The 20548-nt window shown below is 41.2% G+C and overlaps 1 protein-coding gene across 8 annotated transcripts in view; it reads left to right on the top strand.

Annotated features, from left to right (window-relative positions):
- LOC116394105 (teneurin-3) overlaps positions 1-20548 on the top strand; it is a 139784-nt gene that overhangs the window by 44471 nt on the left and 74765 nt on the right. For all 8 annotated transcript variants that reach the window (XM_031866925.1, XM_031866931.1, XM_031866930.1 and 5 more), the window contains exon 4: positions 19329-19554. In XM_031866925.1, coding sequence (XP_031722785.1) covers positions 19329-19554 — 226 coding nt within the window. The remainder of the gene's footprint in view (positions 1-19328; positions 19555-20548) is intronic.

The following is a 20548-nucleotide window of genomic DNA, read 5'->3' as shown; positions in this document are numbered from 1 at the left end:
ATTTAGCTGCTTTATGACAGCAATCCCCAGCCCTCGCTGTTTTCACATCCAGGGTCAAAGCTTAGCAGTCGTCTAATCTCCCTCAGTCTCGCAGCTTTCATTAGTGCGGCGCTTGATCAATCAACTCTGCTGCAAGTGCCAAAGTTTGACGCATTTTTTGATGGAAGTGCTTAACCATAACACCAGTTTGGATCATAGTTGTTTGCAGGTTCCCCTCATGTCTAGTGTAATGGGCGTTTAATATGAATTTGGATAAGCATGCTGCACAGTTGACAACACTGTGAGACTGAAATAATAGTTTGGCTGCAGACACAAAGTTGAAGAAAACTGCGATGGACTTCCACACATTATGCTGTCTGACACATTTGTTCCTATGAGTGTCAAATATTTAACAAAACCTTTTATGATAGCACAGTGTCAGGCTAGCCTCTGATGATATACATTTAATCCAAAGCATTTATTTTAGACTAGTTGTCAAACATTTAATTGGCTGAGCTCTCAGAAGGCGGTTCATAGGTGTCATCTGCCAAATGCCAGACCCTGTCATTGCATCTGCATACAATAGGGCACGTCAGGCTTCCTGGGCCTCCTTTCATCCGCCTTCACATATTCCATAATCAGGGGCAGTGGATGGGAACAGAGGCAAAGAGGAGCTTTTTATCCCTCAATAAAAGGCCACTTAGTCAGATAGTTCTCCCAAGACTCATCAGCTTTGGTCTTTTTTTTCCCTGGCACCACATGAAGGAATTTGTGGAAGAGGGCAAACATTCCATCTAATTAAGGATACCTTTCATATAAGCTCACCTCTCTCCCCTGTAATTTCTCTTTTCGCCCGGCTCTCCTGCCTTTTCTCTTTCTTACCATCCATCATAGGAAGCCCAAAGGTGCCCTTCGCAGTTACTGTACCTTTCTGGTTAGCTCTTGATGCCTTTTGAAATCGTTGGCTTACCCATGCTTTGATGTTGCTTTCAGATGGATACTTAGCAAAACTTTGAAGTCACGACCTAGATGTGGCCCAGAATGTCGAATCAATGCAATAACCCAAAAGTCCAGTACATATTTTTTTTTCTTGAGGAACGTGAGAGCTGCGCGTCATTAACATGCAACATGCATCATTGGAGCTGGAGCAATTTGAGCGTGTTTTTTTCAGGAATCAGCATTATTTGTTTTGAAAAGTCAAGGGAAGAGAACGAGTGCTCTGTCTGACTTTGTTCTATTTCTGGGGATGGCTGCTGGAGGATTACTGCAGGTGGCAGAGTATTCATTATTTAGATCGGCAGTAGCGGAGTCGGGGAACGGGTGGTTTCATAAACCACTTGACTATGACATGTGTGCTGCTACACTCGACGGAAAGACTGGAAAAGAGAAAAAAAAAAAAGTTTCACTTCCAAAATCTTCCTTTTAGCGAGGGCACTTGTAGCAGCTCTCAGCCAGAGACTGCCGAGCCAGTCAACATTAACTGAAACTGATGGAGCAAACGCAGATTGATGGAGTTAATGGATGAAATCGTTGCAAGTTCTCCGGGTTTGCGCTCCATATAGGCTTTGAAAGACATAAAGCGCTCATGCAGCTGCTTCATGGTGCATGTCAGATGTGGTATTATAGTTTTAAATACAGCATCTTTGCAGCTTGTTATTACATTCAGAATGACCGAGTTGAATATCTGCAGCGGGGAAATCTTTGTTGAGCCTGGCTGATTATGAAATAATGTATTTGATGAAAAAAAAAGATGACTGAAGATATCAACGGTGGCGTTTGAAATGGCCTGAGAGGAAACAATTTAAATGTGAGTCTGGAATGAGAAAGCTGTGGCAGTTATGTGTCGCACAAAGAGAGCTGGCACTGTTTGCCAATGTGCTGGGACACCAGAAAAGGTTTTTTTCTTTTGCATAACACTAGCATCTCTATCGGATGAAGTGTTTGCCCTGACAGTTTTCAGCCTGGACTCAGTGAGGGTCCCGCCACTGTGATTAATGCACTGCCATGCCGCCATGGTGGAGGATGTCTCTCGGCGGTCTCCTTCCCCTTTCCAGTACTCCTCCCTGATATTTCACTAATGTGACTCGACAATGAAGAGATTGATAGTGATCATTATGCTGCTCTCAAAGAGTAATGTCACTTCCCGGCATGATCCAGCTAGCTTCTGATTCAACTACAGCTGTGCGTAGCGTACGAGCAGTGGCAGTGCATATTGTTACTGTACACACAAGTGGCTACAACTGTGCTATGTTTGAACCAGAAGCGGTGACATTTCTGGATCGCCTCCTCCTGCTGTTATCGCGAAACTCCTGAAGCCCCGCTTTAATATTTAGCGTTGAATACAGTGCCTCAGGATGACTCTTTCTAGCGGAGGAACTTGACACTGGAAGTATTATCACGCCAAACAAGGCCTCTCACCTCAACACTGCAAGCTATATCCCCCATTTCCCCAGTACTCCCTGTACAAATAAAGCTGCGAGGGTCATTCATTTGTTTTCCCTCGCTCATAGTCCTTACAGCTAGGTTGATTTGTTTATCAGTATGTGTTTAGCCCTCGGCCCCAATCTTCTGAGAGAGAGAGAGGGAGAAAGAGGTTTAGCATTTAAATTGGTTGATCCACCGCACATTTGCTCAACCTGTTTTTAAAGCATTACATTGATGAAAAGCAGACGCTAATCCCTTTGGGTGTGCGACCTTATCTGACTAAACACCTGACAATGAGATTCTATTGTCACTCTGGGAACACGAGGGATTCTCGGTAAACGTGTAGTTCTGTTTCTGCAGTTATCGACCCTCTTTTGCTGAGTGCCGCTGCAGCCGCAGGTTAGCTTGCTACAGGTATGATTTACAGCGGGAAGTCTTAAGAGCAGAGACGTGTTTTTGACCGCTGGCTACTAGCGGCGAGGGATACTTCAAAGTCTCTCTAACTCCTTACACCTCAGGAAGTTGTACACCGCTGTTAGCTCGTCAGCCAAACGTCTGCTACAGTAAGTCCTCGGTGTCAGTCGGTGTCCAGGCCTGAGTGAAGAGACTGCGTTAACATATAGCTTTCAGAGCTAATCCCAGAATCTCATGTATGCATTTCTCTTCTGCTAATATTCACACCAACTGATCCTCTAGTTTCACACTTCCCATTTTGTCTTTAGCCAGACAAGACATTTAGTCAATATTGCTGCCTATGAATATGTAGGAGACAAAGTGGCCTTCACCTGAATGTGGCAGATGTGATTTCTAACTAAATCATAGGGATTACATTGTTGACAGTGTCTTATATAAACATCAGGATGAGGTCACTCATTAGTTTCACGGCGTCCGGAGCACATTAAGGTTTTAGAGCAAGCAGAGCACATCTCGCTCGTGTTGAATGGTTATTTCATCCAATCAAATTTGCATAATTCAACGTTAAGCATCGGATCTTGATATCACTTTAGCGCTGACGGGGAGAAAGGATGCTATTGTGTGATTAGCTGTGGTGTCAGATTGTGTCCAGCATTGCAGATTGGCTGTGAAGTGTGTCTATTGACTGCCCGTGCTGCATGTTAGTCCAGATTTGTTAGCGTCCCTGTTGCCGGGCGTCTCTAAACTGCAACACTGCTTCAGCTTTTTCAAATCTTTTGAGCACAGATTTTGTTCGTGTTGCATCCCGTCACCTTCCGCCGTCATATACTGGCGATGGAGAACCCTAAGGGCCAAGAGGAAAGATGCTATCGATACACACAAGGAAAGCGTATGCAGATAGTGACAGTCCATTGGGCATTATGGCTGAAATATGACACCGGGAACAAGTGTGACTGCAGACTGTGGTGCCAACTGTGGGTTTGCTGCTGTATCAATACTCATTGCGCCGTTTAATCTCGTCAAGAGTAAAGAATACACAGCGTGGTCATACAATATCAAGCCCAGCCAGGAAACGTAACCAGCTGCTGCCTTTTATCAACTGACAACTTATGGTTTCACTAAGCCATATGCTGCCCGCTGCTGCCTTTTCTCTCAGATTTCACTTCTCAGTTTCCATTGTCAGTCTCGTCTTGGCTTTTTTATGATCCTAATTCTGATGGATGTATTCCAGTGTGAAATGACTTAGCCGGGTGTGAACGTGAACCATCCTTCGCCTCCTACTGCTGCCATTTGGTGTGCGGGAGGGAAAAGCACAGGGACCATCCGAGGAGACACGAGCAAGCTCGTGTGTTGACGACGCACCTCCCTTATCTAATTGAGGCAAAGCAAACATGATTAGGCCCAAGCTGAAGGACGATCAGTGTTTTCCACCGCAGAGACGTTTCACAGTCATGCACGTTCTGCTGCGTGCGTTGCTGGGGGGGAAACCAGCAGTTTGACGACAGTATGAAGCTGCTGTTTCAACCAACAGACACGATTGCAAACCAGTTTGTTTTTCAGAAAAAAAATGGATGGACTAGTTTTGACAACTGAAACTAATTGGTAGTAAGTTATAGAAGGGTCATAGTCATGGTTAACGGAAACAGACACTGACGGTTTCTCTGAGATGGGACATTAATCCTGCACTCCACTGTCGAAGTCAGTCACTTTGTACTTTTCTCATTTTATTTTCACCCGAAGCGTAGGATGCTAAGTGATTTGTTGAATTTATCTGCTGTTCCTGTAACTTGTAATCACAATTTATTAAAGATGGACTTCCATGGTATAATAAAATGTGAGCTAAACTCTCAGCATCAGCAGCGTAATGTTACAATCAGAATTAGCTTTATTAAAGTGTGTGTGTACATATACGTACAAGGAATAATAATGATGAGAACCACGACCTTTGTGCATGTGTAACTGGGGCAGCCGTGATTACAGTTCATTTCTTTATCCATGCGAATGTGTTTGAAAAATGCAACGGTTCAGGGATAATCCTTTATTTCCAATACTGTGGAAACTGTGCAAATAAGGCCTTGCGTTACACAGGTATGGTATAATTAATAAATCCAGGTGCCTCCCAGACAAACTTATCTTTTTATTCTCTCCATCATACTGTAACTTTTTCACATAATCGACCACCAACATTGATGAATACCGTTTCAATCTGCAACCATGAAGCGCAATGTCTGATAATTATTCTTGATTTAAAAGCCCAAGGTGAGCAATAAGCGAGCTCCGCCGTGTTGAACATTTCCTTTCCTTTCAGTCGAGTCGTGACAGATTCACATCATGTTCCGAGCAGTACGGGACCAAAATTGATGCAGTTCAGATGTAGAGGCGTGAGTGAGGTGCTAATTGATGCCTGCTGTGGCACGGTACGCAAATTGCATAGTTTACACGTACAGCAACCAAACTGCAGAGATGCTTAGCCCTGTTGAATCATATGAAGAGGCTAAATGGGGAACGTGCACAGAGAAGCATAATGGATGCTGTCGACACTTGGCTGCTATCTGTTCCATGCTATTCTGTTACCCTTACTTCGTTAACACCATTTACCCCCCCCACACACACACACACACACACACGCATCAAACAACAAACACACATCCACCTCAGCTAATTTGTCCGTGTAAATGCATCGCAATATATCTGTGGAGTTGTTGTTGAGGAAAAAAAGATTCACATCATACGCTGAAGCTGCAGAAGAGAGAGATGCAGATTCATTTCCATTATGGAGACAAAAGTCTCCTCAGGTTTATTAGTACAGGCCTACTATACATATACTCATCAAAGCCATTAGATAGTAATGATTGTATTTGCAACCATTAGCCTAAATGATATTTTTCGCTACTTATGCTATTAGCTGCAGTAAAAAATACATTTTGCATATCAAACATTTAGTTGATGTTCTTCCAGAATGAGTCACAATAAGTAGCCGTGTAACAATTCAGTGTCTTGCACAGTGAAAAGATTTAGCTGTTGGACTTTTGACCTCCTTGGGAGAGGAATTCTAATGTATAAGCCAGTCAGCTCCAGGAATGATGAGGTTGTTCTCCCCGGTCTCTTTCATTTTCATAAATATTCAGCATATTTATCATGATGCTTGCTCTTAGCAAACCCTTGCCTGTGTCTTTCTCTCTCTCATTTGGAAAATGAGATACTGGCGCTGTGTCATCATTAGGGCTCATTCTTTCAACTAAAGGCACAGAACTGAGTGAAATATGTTTCATTGACCTTCTCTTGAACTGATGATGGTGTAAAGTTGCTGAAACACCACACAAAGTTCACATGTTAATTGGAATTAAGAAGAGATAGAAATGATGTATTTTTTTGTAATTTAACTGAGATTGAACCTGAAGACAAAGAGAAGTCATCAGATCAGTGAAGCGCTAAAATGAAGTACAATTCACAATAGTTCTTTTCTGCAATTTTCTTTTCACAGAAATCATTTTTCATCATTACATACTGTTTGTCTGTTCTTGTAGACCTTCTTCTACTTGCTTGTGTTGTAGCTCTAGCAACTTTAATGTGGGACAGTTGGACTACTTTTGTCCAGATTGAAATAACTCAACAACTGTTTAATGGACCGCCATGAAGTTGCCATGGACATTTTGCAGACGATGTATCTTAATGACTTCGGTGAAACTTCCTCTAACGCCACCAGCAGGTTGGCATTTGTGGTTTTGAGTGAAATGCCTCAACAACCATTGGATGGATCGCCATGACATTTAGTTGAGAGTCTTGTCCCCCCTTTAGGATGATTTGTAATACATTTGGTAATCCCTTAAGTTTTCCATCCAGCGGCATCGACAAGTCAAAATTTGAATTCGTCAAATACCTACTTGTGACCAACTATGTGCAAAACTAATGAAATTGCCATCAGCCTCAGCTGTACTTTGAGTCAACTACCAAATGTTAAAGTGCTGAGTGCATAAGGGCTGCACAATTATTTGACTACCGATCGCATTCAATTTAATAAGGACCAGTCTTTTTTTGTACATCGGCAGGAATGTAGTACAACATGGGACTGAAAGCAGTGCTCTGTTCATTTAAATGTGAAAGTGCAATACAAATATTTTGTCCCTAAACCCATGAATAATGTGATTATCATTTTGGCAATAATCATGCAGCCCTCATACAGCCTCACAGAACTGCTAGCTTGGCTGTAGACTCTCAGTCTTGCTCGAAAACGAGTTCAAACTATTTTTTCCCAGCTCTCGATATGTGGCAGCAGTGCTTTTAATTAGTGTGTTATGATGCTTATTTGGTTCCTGCATTTTATGAAGTTGGCCGGATCATTATAACTAAACCTAAACAAAAGTGCAAAGCTCACCTACTCTGTAATAATTAGTGTTGCTGCTTAATTTGATCAAACTGTGGAAGGATGTTGCCTTCAAGGCTACCTCATTGATCATTTCTCTTTGGTGCCAAATAATTCCTATATAAGATATACTGTTGCTCTTTTAAGCCAGCTATTTGTTATACCATTTTGACACTTAATGAATATAAAGTGTTGCTCAACTAGGTTGCAAGTGTGTGTGCATGTGTGTTGGGCAGGGTGGAGGTTGTGGTAAGACAGTGGTTGATGAATTGTTGTTTTCTGACTTGCCGCGGTGGAAAATGTCCTAAACATATGGATGGAGGATTGGTTAAAGCCGATGAAATAGTTTTAAGGCATTATAGTGACCACGTGTTTAGACGTCTGGTGTGCTGAGAGTGTTTTGGCTGAGAGAATGGGCATGGACCAAACCCGTAAAACCACAATACGTCACTTGATATGCGTTGAAACACACTGATCCTCGTCCCATCAGGGTGCATCTCTATGTGTATTTACAGTACATATTTGAATCTGGATTACATGCTGCCAAGCTTATTACAGCACATGAATAAAGACACCTTTAAATACGCGACAAGAATAGGCACTGAGAAATGCTGCTTTGATAAACCCCGGCTTATCGCCCACACATTGTATCCCCACCAATGTCCGTATTCAACAGATTTGGCAATATTTTAGGCTACCTTCACATGTAGTCCTTTCTGTGAGCTCCTCTTTGTGTCTGTGTGTGTTCTTGCAATTCCTTCTCTGGAGAGACAGCAGAGGAGGTATGTATGAGTTGGATGCCTCCTTGACAACACCTTGGAGGTAAAAATCAATGTCTGCCAAACAAAGTGAAATGTTAGGCTGCAGCCGATACATGACAGATGAGGCTTAGGGTGGTATTTTCTAAGGTGAATGAAGACTGGAACGCAGGCATTCCTGTCTTCTGTTGTCAAGCACAGCAGCATTAGAGAGATTTTGAAGGACAGTACATCTGACTTCCCTGACTACTTTTATTCTTGATTAATGTGCTGTAGACATGTGTGAGAGCCACTCTGAAATGGAAAGGGGGGGGGGGTGCGGTTCAAAATTAAGAACGGCTGCACGGCAGATTAAACTTTAAAAGCTAGTTTCACTAATTAATTGTAATGCCTGTTCACTCTAGAGACCTTGTCTCCGACCAAGGCTGTACAGCAGTAAAATCATCTTGATTAGAGTTGATTTGTCCTCAGATAAGAACAGTGTCTTTATTTCATAGCGCGATAAAAAGTCTCCAAGTCTAGGCCTGTCACGAAGACTGCTTTTGTTAGAAGTTATATTGTCCTTGAAATGATTGCGATAAACAATATTAGTGTCATTTTAGGACCATTTTATGCCACTGATATTATGATAGCACAATAGCATAATGACATAAGTAAACCTTTTCAAAGAGCAATTAACTTTTAATTCTTAAGACTATTCAGACATTGGAATTGGAATGTGAAAAACATGACCTATCATGAAGTAATAAAACATGAATAAAATGAAACCACACAACCAAAACAATGAATGAAAAGGACTCTCGGGCTCTCTGTATTGAACATTTAGCACAGGGTGATAGAGAGTCATAAGGCCATACTGCCAGTTTCCCAATGGTTAGAAATACAAGAGGTCGATATTGTAATTCTTGTGTCAAGTTTAGATAAGTCCAATTTGTCCTGACAGTTTGACCTGATTTATAATTTCAGTGGCAATGCATGAATGCATAGTTTGAACACGTTGCATTTCAGTGCACAGAACACAGAGGTTGAGGTTGAGGTTGGGCCCGGTTTCCTCGGGGCGGAGCTCACAGCCCACTCAGCTGAATAGTGGCTGTAGAAGCAGCATGGCTAGCTTGGCACATTAGAGGGGTAGAAGGCTGTGTTGCTACCTCATGCGTGATCGGTCTCCAGCAGTGACCTCAGCACAGAGCCGTGGGCCATATCATGTTGCTGATTGAGCATGCACCGAGCCTCAGAGGGTACGCAGGTTGCGTCTTAGTTCTTCTTGCCGAGAGAAGCAGAGGGTGCTCTGATGGAAAATTCCCAAACATCAGTAGTGCTGGAAGGCTTTTCTCAGTGAGCTTTAAAATGTGTGCGTGTGCGTGTGTGTCTATATGTGTGCGTGTGTGAGCACGTGCATGAACTGTATATCCAAACATGTGCTTGCACACATTAAGTTTATCGTTTATGCCCAGCGGGGATATTGACATATGACATCCCTATAATGCACTGGTTGGTGAGCAGTATAAGAATCGCCAATGATTCGTCCGATTACTATTCTTGTCCCGTGCTCTGCTCTGTGGCCAAGAGTAATGCAACAATGGGGTATCAATTCATAGCCTTGGCCTCAGGGAAGCTTTTTTGAAAGCAGAGAGATTTTCAGCCTGTCTGCTGCTGCAGCTCCAGCCAGACGTTGCAAGAAATTTTGGCTGAGGGAACTATATGTGGGAATGTTTGGAGGAGTCGATAAGGACATATAGAGGCACCGACATGTGTTGTTTGTTCATTGTACCTGTAGATAAAAGGGACTTGCAAAACTAAATGATGAATCTGCGTACAGTACAATGTTACACCATGTATTCATCAGCTGTAAGGCATTCTGCTTGTCTTGCAATGTAACATGCCATGTTATATGCTGACCTATAAATTGCTTCATAATGTGTTCAGCAGTCAGTTCATGTTTCTATTATATTGTTTTCGGAGATAAATGCTACACTGAGTTTTTTTAAACAAGGTTTTTTTTTTCAGACCTGAAAGGAAAAGTTGATTAATAGCTCAGTCAATGAAAAAATAATGAATTCATCGCTCATTAAAGAAATAAGCGATGAGTTGGTTGCCAATTAATTTGAGTCACTTCTCAAGCAAAAAATGATTTCCTTTGTCTTATTAACTTAATGTTTTTGGGGTTTTAATTCAATAGACGAAATGATTAATAGATCATTCAAGAAAATAATCTGCAGAATAATCAAAATAATCATTTGTTGCAGTAATATAAAGCCATGATTAGTACAGTAGTTCTGCTGCTAGATGTCTCATGTTCACCTAGTTGGTGAATTTTTAAAAATCTATTTTGCAGTCTGTCAATATTCTTTATTCCAAACCAGCAGATCCACATTGTTTGATTTCAACTTGCCAACTTTTAAATTGTATTGTATTTTGCGTCCTTTTTATGGCATTGCATTGTGTTTGTTTGAGATCTAATGTTAGTCTTGTCTGGGTCTCGCAGTTAATATGTTGATTTTTAATCTTAATAGAGCTGAAACACGATTTCCTTCTGCAAAAGCAGAGTGTGAAAATATCAACCCGTATAGAATATGTTATAGGTTTATGCTGCTTGTTTATTCAATGTGGTGTGAAAGATGTAAGAATTTCAGTCTCCTCAAATTGTCCCAAAGTGGAGGTGAAAATGAGTCATGTGTGCAAGTGGAGTGCATCCAGTTGAGAACAATATGGCAACAATTAATCAGCAGAAGATAGGCTTTCCCATTTTTTGGATGGATACAGAATCCTTTGTCTGATCTCCTCACAGATTTGCTCGGGAAATGCAATTATAGCAGCCACTGGAGAAGCCCGTGCCACTACAACCATGTAGAGTGTTTTTTACTGCAACCATTTCCTCAAGTGATTGGGGAAGCGAGCTGTAAATGAATGGGGAGGCACATGAACAGTTCTCCGGCGAACACGTCACATTTCTATGACCCCCAAGATGATGTACACAACACTTTCTGTGCAATTACTAATTCAAATCTACCGTATATTGCTTGAGTCAGAGAAGTGACTCACAGTTCAGGAAAAAAACAACTGGATAACGGTGATTTGTTGTTGTTTCTTCGAAAATAAATGGCTTGAAATCATTCAGCAGTCGTCTGAATGTTCAAAAGCTTCCCAGAGGTGGCTGGGGCCACTCTAACCAAGGTTTCATGTTGCCACTACTCCCTACGACTGGCTCATACTGAAGGCACAAGCCATTCAAGATGCGACAGCAATTTGGATGGAGTGAATGACAACTCTGAAAGCCAGTTCAGTTCAAACACTCACAGCAGAAAGATCGAAACTGGGAGCTTCTTTTTTTTTTAAAAGAGCGCCAAAACAACCTTTCAGAACAGATTCACAACGAAGTGCTGAGCAGAGACACATTTGGATGAGCGCATGTCTCTCCAGTTTCTCCATTTACCTCTTCCTTGTTGGTGATTTGTTTATATTATGCAGTTTGGGACATTATAGCCTACTGCGTTTTTACAGGGATCAAAAAGGATGATGCGGTGACAGGAAGTGGCAGGTTGCTGCTGTTGTTTGAGATTGTAACAGCACTTCAAAGGTGCAAACGAACTGGCAGGCCAAGAATTTGAAGCCATCAGGAGTGTTGTTATGGGGACTGCAGGCTGGGATTGCAAATGTATGCCATTGACTAGAGGCTGGGTAGGTTCATTAGTTTCTCAATATGCTGAAAAATGTCAGTGGTTGACAGTAGCTATGGTATGCTGTGTATTCTTAAAGTCGGGATGAAAAGCCCCACATTTTTTTCCCCTTATTTTTTATATTAAAATCCAACCTTCTCTTCCTGTAAAACCAATCACGATGCACTGTTGACCCACAGAGAATAATCACCAGACTGCAGTAACTCTTAACATCTACTCAGCTTCTTAGTGTTTTTCAGCTCATTGTTTTGGTTTTTGCAGCGCTTCTCTATACTCTTTTAGTTCAGTCTTGGCCTGCGGCAGTTTTCAACAAAAAAGCTCAAATGGATTCAAGATGTAATACTTTATTGCCGTTAAACGTAGTTGTTGCCAGAGAGTGCTCATGACGGAACAACAAACAGTCACAGCATAAAAATTCAAGACACATAAGAAATAAAAACATGTAACCCCCTCTGCTGTCTTTATGAAGTGTCGTGGCAATTTTTAATCGCACTCTGACAGCGAGGAACAAGACAAAAATCTCTTACAGTATTGTCGCACTATAAATGCTCAGAGCACGGCACACAGGACAAAGGTTACGTTTGAAATGTGCCCCCCGATGGGAAGCTGTTCTCTCTCTTTACACCTCGGCTTGGTCAGGTAGTATCTTGCATGTCTTTGTTCAAAAGACAAAGGGTTCATTAGCCTTCTGATCATCTTTTGATTACATCCAGGTGGGAAACAATGGCTCAGACGGGCACTTTTAAATAGAAGGCCTTGGTTACCGAATGGTAAAAATCGACCAATTGCATGTTTAAAATCGATGCTCGCGAAGCTTTACAGAAAATGAACTTATGGTGACTGATTGGTGAAGTTAATGTCTGTGTTGAACACAAATGTGTTTTAGAAATGCCAGTACTGGCACACTTCACTGTGCACTGTGCCAAGGAAACATTTGTCAGTACTGAACTGTAGAACACCGCGCTGTCTGCGTCAAAGTTTGCAACAGTAGCATTTTACCTAGGTGTGAACACAATCTCTCTGGACAAACGAGGACGCCAAAGCTGTCCACATGTGAATAAATACAACAAAGTGTTTTGTCAGCATGCTAATTGTCAAAGCAGCTTTTGAGAAGGAGTGTAATTGCTATGTAATCGGAGAGCTGTCAGAAAGGACTGCTAAGCAGCCATCATCTGTATGATGATCTGCCATCTGTAGCAATGGGGATGGGGGGGGGGAGAGAGAGAGATGGAGAGAGATGGACAAACAGAATCTGCTTGTATTCACAGTGCATCTTCAGTAGGTTCAACTGAGTAAGCGTTATTTACAGATCATACATTTTAGATGAACGGCAGTCTTGGATATGCGTCGGATGTAGAGTTGATGAATGGCTGCTATATGGCTGAGTTAGGAGTGCATTTTGTACGGGCAAAAGGAATGATTTCTCTTTCTAAAATGCAATGATTATGTAATCCTTGAAATATTGGTTACGTCCATGGTTCCCCCTGCAGAGAAAGAGCTTGAAAGACATTTCTGTCTTTGATCAGATAGAAAGTCAGGAGAAGAGTGGGCCAGGCTGTGGGAGCAGTGGAGGTATGTGGCAGGAAATATGATGGAATTCACACAGCTTCCCTTTTTTATTTTTCTCTCAAAACCCCAAGCTACTGAAAATTGCCAACTCTCTTTGCAGAGTAAATCCCCATAAACTCACCAAGGGCAAGGTTGTTCAAATGGTCCTGAGTTCCAGAATCCCTCCCTCACACCCCATGAGAAGAAGCTGCTGTCTCTTTTTCTACTAAAGAATCCTGCGACTGCCTTCAACCAGGGGCCACAGCTGTGCTGGGAGAAAAGAAAACCGCGGCGGAGATGAGAATGAATTTATTGATTTGACATATAGAAACATCCTACCTGGTGCAAATGGCATGTTTTATCATGGAATTCATCCATTATTCATTTCATATAAAATCAAACAGGGATTTTTGCGTGATGGCTCTCTTTTTGTTTTACAATGTGTTTTTTCTGAAATTCAAACTTTGCCGAGCGGAGGCGCAGCATTTGTTAATTACGACTATTCTTCTACAAAAATTTTAAAAAAGCATAGGTTGTAGCAGACAAGCTGTGGTTCGGGGATCTATTTTGATGGAATTCTTATGATGCACACTGCAATTTTCCAATTGGTGAAGGGCAAGCCAGTCAAAGCAAATGCCCTTTCAAATCCATTAGCAGTTGAATCAGTCTCTTAATGGAGAGTAAAATGGCACAAGACCTTTTGCATTACTTACAGAATGAATATGAAAAGGCTTTCACCAAGCTTGCAAAGCTTAGTGAGTGCAAAACGGCTTTTAATTGTGTCCCGACTCTGTGTTGGAGCGTAATGCGCAGAACTCAAGGCTCGTCAATGCTTTCAAAAAAGCACGGGATATTTTCAGAGGAGAACCTATTAGAACCTGAATCGGCCTAAACGTCAGAGTATCAAGAAGTGGCATCGAAAGGTTCAAGAAGAATATGGAGAAATGTGAACTCGGCTTGCAGACAGTGATAGCCTCTGACACAGTTATTTAAAATGGACTGAATTCTGTTAATGGACAAGCCCAAACAATTTTAGTATGTTTATTATATCTGTATATTCTGAGGATACTGCATTCTTGGTTCACTCATACAGCCCACTGCACTTTTCTCTTTTAAAGACTCTGTGTAATGAGTTAATGTTCAGATTAAAAACCTCTAAAAACAAAGCACTAAGAGCAACTAAAACAAAAATCTACTCGAGGTGATTCTGTAAAAACACCAATGCTTCATAAAACATAATTTGATAGATATTGCAAGCATCATTAAGACGGGAATGAGTCTGTCATTGCAGCGCTGGCATGCGGTATTAATCACAAAGGTCCCTTTTAAAGCATGTTGCTGATGGAGATGATGATAAGCTGACGTTGAGGAATTATGCAAAGGCAGGCATCCGTCTTGATCTGATTTCAGAGCAAAACCCCATAAACCACACAGCTGTTTTATCTGCCTTCTCAGTCAGTGAGCCTGCACTTTAAAGGCCAGCTTAATTCCCTGTGTGCCCCGATAGAAGACAATGCCAAGCTTTCTTAAAGGTTCATTGTTTAGTATGCGTATTCTTTTTTTTTTTAAAACACACAATCCAGCATACGCACGTCAGTGGATAATCTAATTCAAAGTGCTGCTGTGCCAAAAAGCCCATATTTTTTAGCATGGTCGGCCCCCGTGGCTTTCAAACCTCCGACTTTGCCAGTGAAGCACACACAGAACGCACACTGAACCACTGCACGGCTGGTGCTACATTTTACTCACATGGAATCACATTGAGGTTATCACTCAGACACACCGTGTGCAGGGAAATTGAATACATGCGAAACACTCAACTTCAAAAAAATAAAGTAACCGGCATACAGTCCAGACGCTCAAAAGTATTTGAACTGAAACATAGAGTTGTATATGAATTAAAATGTTAATTCAAATTCAAAAATTCAGGCTTGTGAAGTCAACACTTACTTGATTGGTTTCACAGATAACTCATAAACAAGTCTCCTTTTTAAAAAAAGCAACTATTGCAGCATTTGATCTTGACCTCACATAAATAAAGATTAAGGGAATGAGAGCATCCTTTAACTGAGAAAAAAAAACGTTTGCATAATTAACCGCTCAAAATCCACAGGAGTCCATTTTCAGATCTAGATGTTTAAAAGGGCATAACTTGGTGTTCAGTAATAACTCTGAGGTTTAAGTGACCGCTGTAGTTCCACCTCATGTGAGCTCTTATATTAGGAGGTGTGTGGGTGTATTTCTTGAACTGAAAGTTGAAGGAGAAGCCATTTTAAATCAGTTCTCACAGCTGTTGCTTCTTCTTCAGATATGGCGGATGCATTTACTAAACGTCGGGAAATTTTTACGGCATTTCTATAAAAATAAAGCAAATAATAATTCGTTTTTGTCATTTGAAAAATATTAAAACAGCTTTTTATATAAAAACTGCCTTTTTTAACCCCTTTAGATTACATATTTTGTCCTACTGCGCAACTATTTAACAATATCCATCTAATCGATCTGCAACTTTGGCGACGATGGAGGTGTGTGTGGAGCCACAGTCCGCTGTAGCTCCGTATCATGCTAAATTCTAAGCCCGCCTCCTTTTTAGCAGTCCAATCAAATGGGAATGATTTTATTTGAATCCCTCTTGTAACTGTATTCGGCTCAAATACTCCTTTTCATTGGGGAACACTTCACAGTACAGAAGCTAAAAACCTCCGTTTCACTGGGGCTTCTGAGGATGAAGATGGAAATATTTCCCATTTTTCAGACCGACTGTACATTCTCAGTGTTAAAACATTGTATTCTCACACTTGTATTTAGTAATGTACACTTTGGTTTTGCTTCTTTAGCTTCACTCAAAGCCCAAACTGTATCACTGTTTCACTTCATCGTTTTTAGGGCTAACTCAAAAGCAGCATTTTGAGTGGAGGACCTTATTTCTACCCAAAGGCTTTGTGTGCTTTTTTGCAAAGTATGCACACAGTAGGTTTAACTCAGTTCATGGGGTTTTGTGTTCCCTTAGTTCATTGTGGGATTATGCAGTCAGATTTGCTGCATGTCAAATCCTATGCCTTTGAAGGTTTTTGGGGATTTTGTGTTTTGTGTTATGCTCAGCATGTGCTTTCACCAAAGTAGAAAAAAAAAAAAAAAACAGGGTTTATTTCCTGTTGCAGTTCAGGCATGCCTTTTTTTTACGTTGTCATCAGAAATTGACCATAAAGTCTTGATAGTGAGGGTGTTTGGACTTGGTGAAACTCATCTCTGTGCCTGCTGTGCCGGCACTATTCCCATCAACCATGATGCACCTGAACCACATGTATTTTTATGTGTTTGAGGTTACTGTACAGAAAGCTGCATTTTCAGACTCTCAAAGCAAGCAGTGCAGCAGCAGGACAGCCTGCAAACTAAACAAGGGCAATCAAGATGTTGGCTTGAACTATATGCCGATAGATCGATATGTAGACATGAAGATAAATGGATACCAATTTGTGCAATATCTGTCCTGTATCTTTATTTGTAATGCATAAAGAGAAGGCGGATTGTTTACCAGTATTGACTGTGTCATGTGTGGGTGTGATAATGAGAAGATGTTTCTACAGGAGAACAAAGACAGCTGTTTTATGTATTTTAAAATGAGAGGGGTCATTGTGTTTTTAAGAAGATGCTGCAGTTATTTCCCCTGAACTGTCATTTCATTAGAATACATGAATCAGATATTACCCTCTTGGTAACACTTTCTATGACGCTCATGTCTATAACCCATAATGAACCTACTTACAATGCATTCTAGTCTGCTGATAGCACTGTATAATTTACATGCACTTGTAAGTATGCAAAATGCTTAATTACAATAAGCACAACACATTGTGTAATGCTGGTAATTCACTAGTAATTTGTGTTTGCAAGGGTCTTAGGGTATTATAATTCCCATTGAGGTAATACATAATATAAACTTTTTATAATGCATTATAATCACTGCTGTAATGCATTGTAATGTGATTACAAGTTGCTCTCAAGGGGTCCTTTCTTTGATTTAAGTAAAAGATATATGCTTATACATATACAATGTCAGCCAGTGACCAGCGATAATGACGTATTATGATACTTGACCTTATAAGTCATCATTAAATGTTTTAAAATGTGTTCTGTGTATTGTTATAAAGCCTAATAACTAGAATAATACACTGCTATAAGCAGATTAAAATGCATTACGCACTACAGACATGGGTGTCATAGAAAGTGTTACCAAGCCTTTTTATTTTTAGTTCTTTAGTGATAATGAAGAAAATTGACTTTTAAAAATAATCCTTTCTGCCTATCAACAATCCACTTACCTCCATGTTAGATCATTGTGTGTTTTTCAGAGCCCATCTGATTGTACGCTCTCCTTCACGCCCCCCCCCCCCCATGACATTGAACCGTAGCGCTGGTGTGTGCTGATTGTATGAAAAATGCTTCTGATGTAAAGAAGCTCGTGGCTGCTGCGGGCTCATACGGAATAAGGCCCAGAGGTGAAGTAGAACCAGCCAGTGTTGGTGGATGATCCACATTTCTATCAGCCTATACTTAGCACTTTTCAAATGGGGCTCACAGTGTAGCCCAGGAGATGAGTGGCATGTCTTGTGCTCATCATCACTAAGTCATGGCGGCCTTATATTTTTCAAATGCAGATGTCATGGTTAATTCATGTGTTAGGCTTCAGAGCTGACTTTGAACGAGGTGATGTGGTTTAATGAGGGTATCATATTTGATTGGGTTTCATCAAAGTCTAATCGGAAATTAATTAATCTTAGATTGGCCCTCTGCACCGCCACCGTGCACTCTCGTCACTCCTGATTCTGCTCCACACTCATTCATCTTTCATCATTTGTCTTTCTGTCTGTCTATTTCTATACAGATGAAACAGAAGTTCCAAAAATATATTCTTTTATGAAAATAAGAAATAAATCCGTGGAAGTTATCGATCACGAAAATGATTGGTGCAACCTGCCCCTACCAATCACCAATGTAACTTTATTACAGCGGCAACCGTCGGCTGCACTTAACTTGTGGAGAAGAGTTCTACTCTCGGCAATCATTCTTATTACAATCTTCCTTGCACTATATTTCTGAATTATTCCTCCATTTGAATATGAGAGAAATAATCTACAGTCGTACCAATAGCCTGCTTGCACAGTCGCCTAAAGGTTTTTACCTCAAAGCGGTGGAAATGATTTCCGAGCTCACACGTGTTTCCATATTTGCACTTTGGAACCAAATGCAAGGCTTGATTGCCTGAATTGAACAGTTTGTTTTATGCATAGAAGGACGCGGGGAAAAGCGAAAGCATGTTAGGACAAGGACAAAAATTGTATGGTTATTAAAGGCTCTGTTGAAAACAATGCCTGGGTAGAGCGTAGAGCAGAGACAAGGCCTCTGTGCATGGTCGAGAAAGCAAAGGTTAAATCAAACAGATCCATAAAACTGACAGCGTTTGTATGCTATGAATTCAACTCCTTTAGGCTTTTTAAAAAACTACGCTGTCAATGCAAAAAACAACAGATGCAAGTCCCAGCTTTCTCAATCTTCTCCAAGCCTCTGTAAGGCAAGTAAGACGATACCCATTTGGGGTTTATTGGAGCAAATCAGAATTGTCAGCACTGTGGGTTTTTACCTGTTAAACAGGGAAGATGGATAGATAATCACCACATGCCATTCTGGGGGCCAATTACACAGCTTTGTGTGAAATTGGAAAACCTGTTCTCTCAGAGCTCTAATGGATGTTCTGGTCATTAGTTATTTGAGAGTCTTCTCTGGCTGTAATCAAACGTGAAACATTGCGTTAAGCGCCCATAAAAGAACAGCTGCCTCTCTAAGTGACCTTCTGTTTAAGAGAACCCAACTGTCAGCCGTGTGGCGTTTTGCGACAATTATTATGTGTGTTACCATAAAAGCAGCTCTTATTTCCCTCCTTTCTGCAGTGGTTGCATCTCGTTTTTATGTCTTGCTCTTGGTTGTATTTACTTTTCTGGGTCTGTTAGGTAGCTGTATGTTGTCATATCTTACATACAAGGCAGATGAATACCCATCTGCTCTCTGTCAGTTATCTCTTTGGTGTAGTTTTAATCGGCAAAACAAACTACTGAAAGAATACACAAACTAATATGCCGATGTCTCTTTCCCTCTGATTCTCTCCAGGTGACCATCTATCCAGTCAGCAAGGCCCGCCCCCTCTCCCACCAGCCCCGCCCCCACACAAGCATCACCCGTCCATCACGTCGCTGAGCCGAAGCTCACTGGCCAATCAGAGGAGCCCGAGCCCGCCGCCCACAGCCGGCCTGGCGACCGACTTGCAGAGTACGGCGGAATGCGTCCAGCTGCAGGACAGCTGGGTCCTGGGCAGCAATGTGGCCCTGGAGAGCAGGTGAGTGACCCACAATGACCCACAACAGAGCGGGGAAATCCAACTCCAGGTGTTATTTTGAAGCCGCTTTCACCGACTCAGAAGAGAAAATGATGTGAAATAAATGAGCTGCTGTTGAAAACGTTTATTTTGATTTCAGTTCAGTGTCAGTACAACGTTGAGACTTTTGAAGTGTACTCTCAGACCTGTCCTATATTTGAATATAATAAATTATACATTTGGAAAAAAGTGAAGGAACCAGTAGTTGTAACGGTATTTCACTCATTTAATTTGATAGCTTGTTTGCCTCATTTGGTGACCACAAACCTACTCGTGCTATCTGCTTAATCTACTGGACTGTTTGATGTGTTTTCCAGATATTGGCCCATGTCCATAAAACTCACAGTCAGGGTTGACAGTGACTCACCCAGTCGTGATTGAACCAGCTGTGCTACCAGCTTTATATTAATGCTCACAAACATTTATCATTTGTATGACCTGCAAAGGTTTCGGAAAAGCACACAATAAGTATCGCCCATCTTGGCAGGATGATGTTCAGGATTAGATAGCGTGACCATCAGCACATGTTAAACTCCAGCAGTCACATTTCTTGCCGTCTAAAGAGAAATGTTGTGAACTTAGCATATACTTAGCGTGTATGTGAAACACACCGGGAATTGACTTGGAAATTTGAATTGAAATGGCAAAAAAAATAAACAATAAATCTTATCACCTGATGATTTTATTCATGTGTTAGTGCTACTCCTCCGCGAATAGGTGGATAATAAAATGATAATTCACTCCAGGATTTTAGGTATTTATGTTTAAGCCTATTTTAAGTTCTACACCTCATCAGGGTTAAATTACCATGACACAAATTGCGCATGGCATAATATGGTTCCCGCTGAGTTTGATAAACTTGTTCCATGTTTTCTCCTCTGTTGAGAATCATGTCGTCAAGTGTTCGTCGTCTTTTTGCTTTTTGTATGCGCCCACAATTAAGGGCTGATCACCA

This window comes from Anarrhichthys ocellatus, unplaced genomic scaffold (assembly GCF_004355925.1).
Source record: "Anarrhichthys ocellatus isolate YVR2014 unplaced genomic scaffold, GSC_Weel_1.0 scaffold37, whole genome shotgun sequence".
NCBI lineage: Eukaryota > Metazoa > Chordata > Actinopteri > Perciformes > Anarhichadidae > Anarrhichthys > Anarrhichthys ocellatus.
The sequence above is the reverse complement of the archived record's forward strand: the minus strand, read 5'-3'. Positions and strand labels throughout refer to the sequence as shown.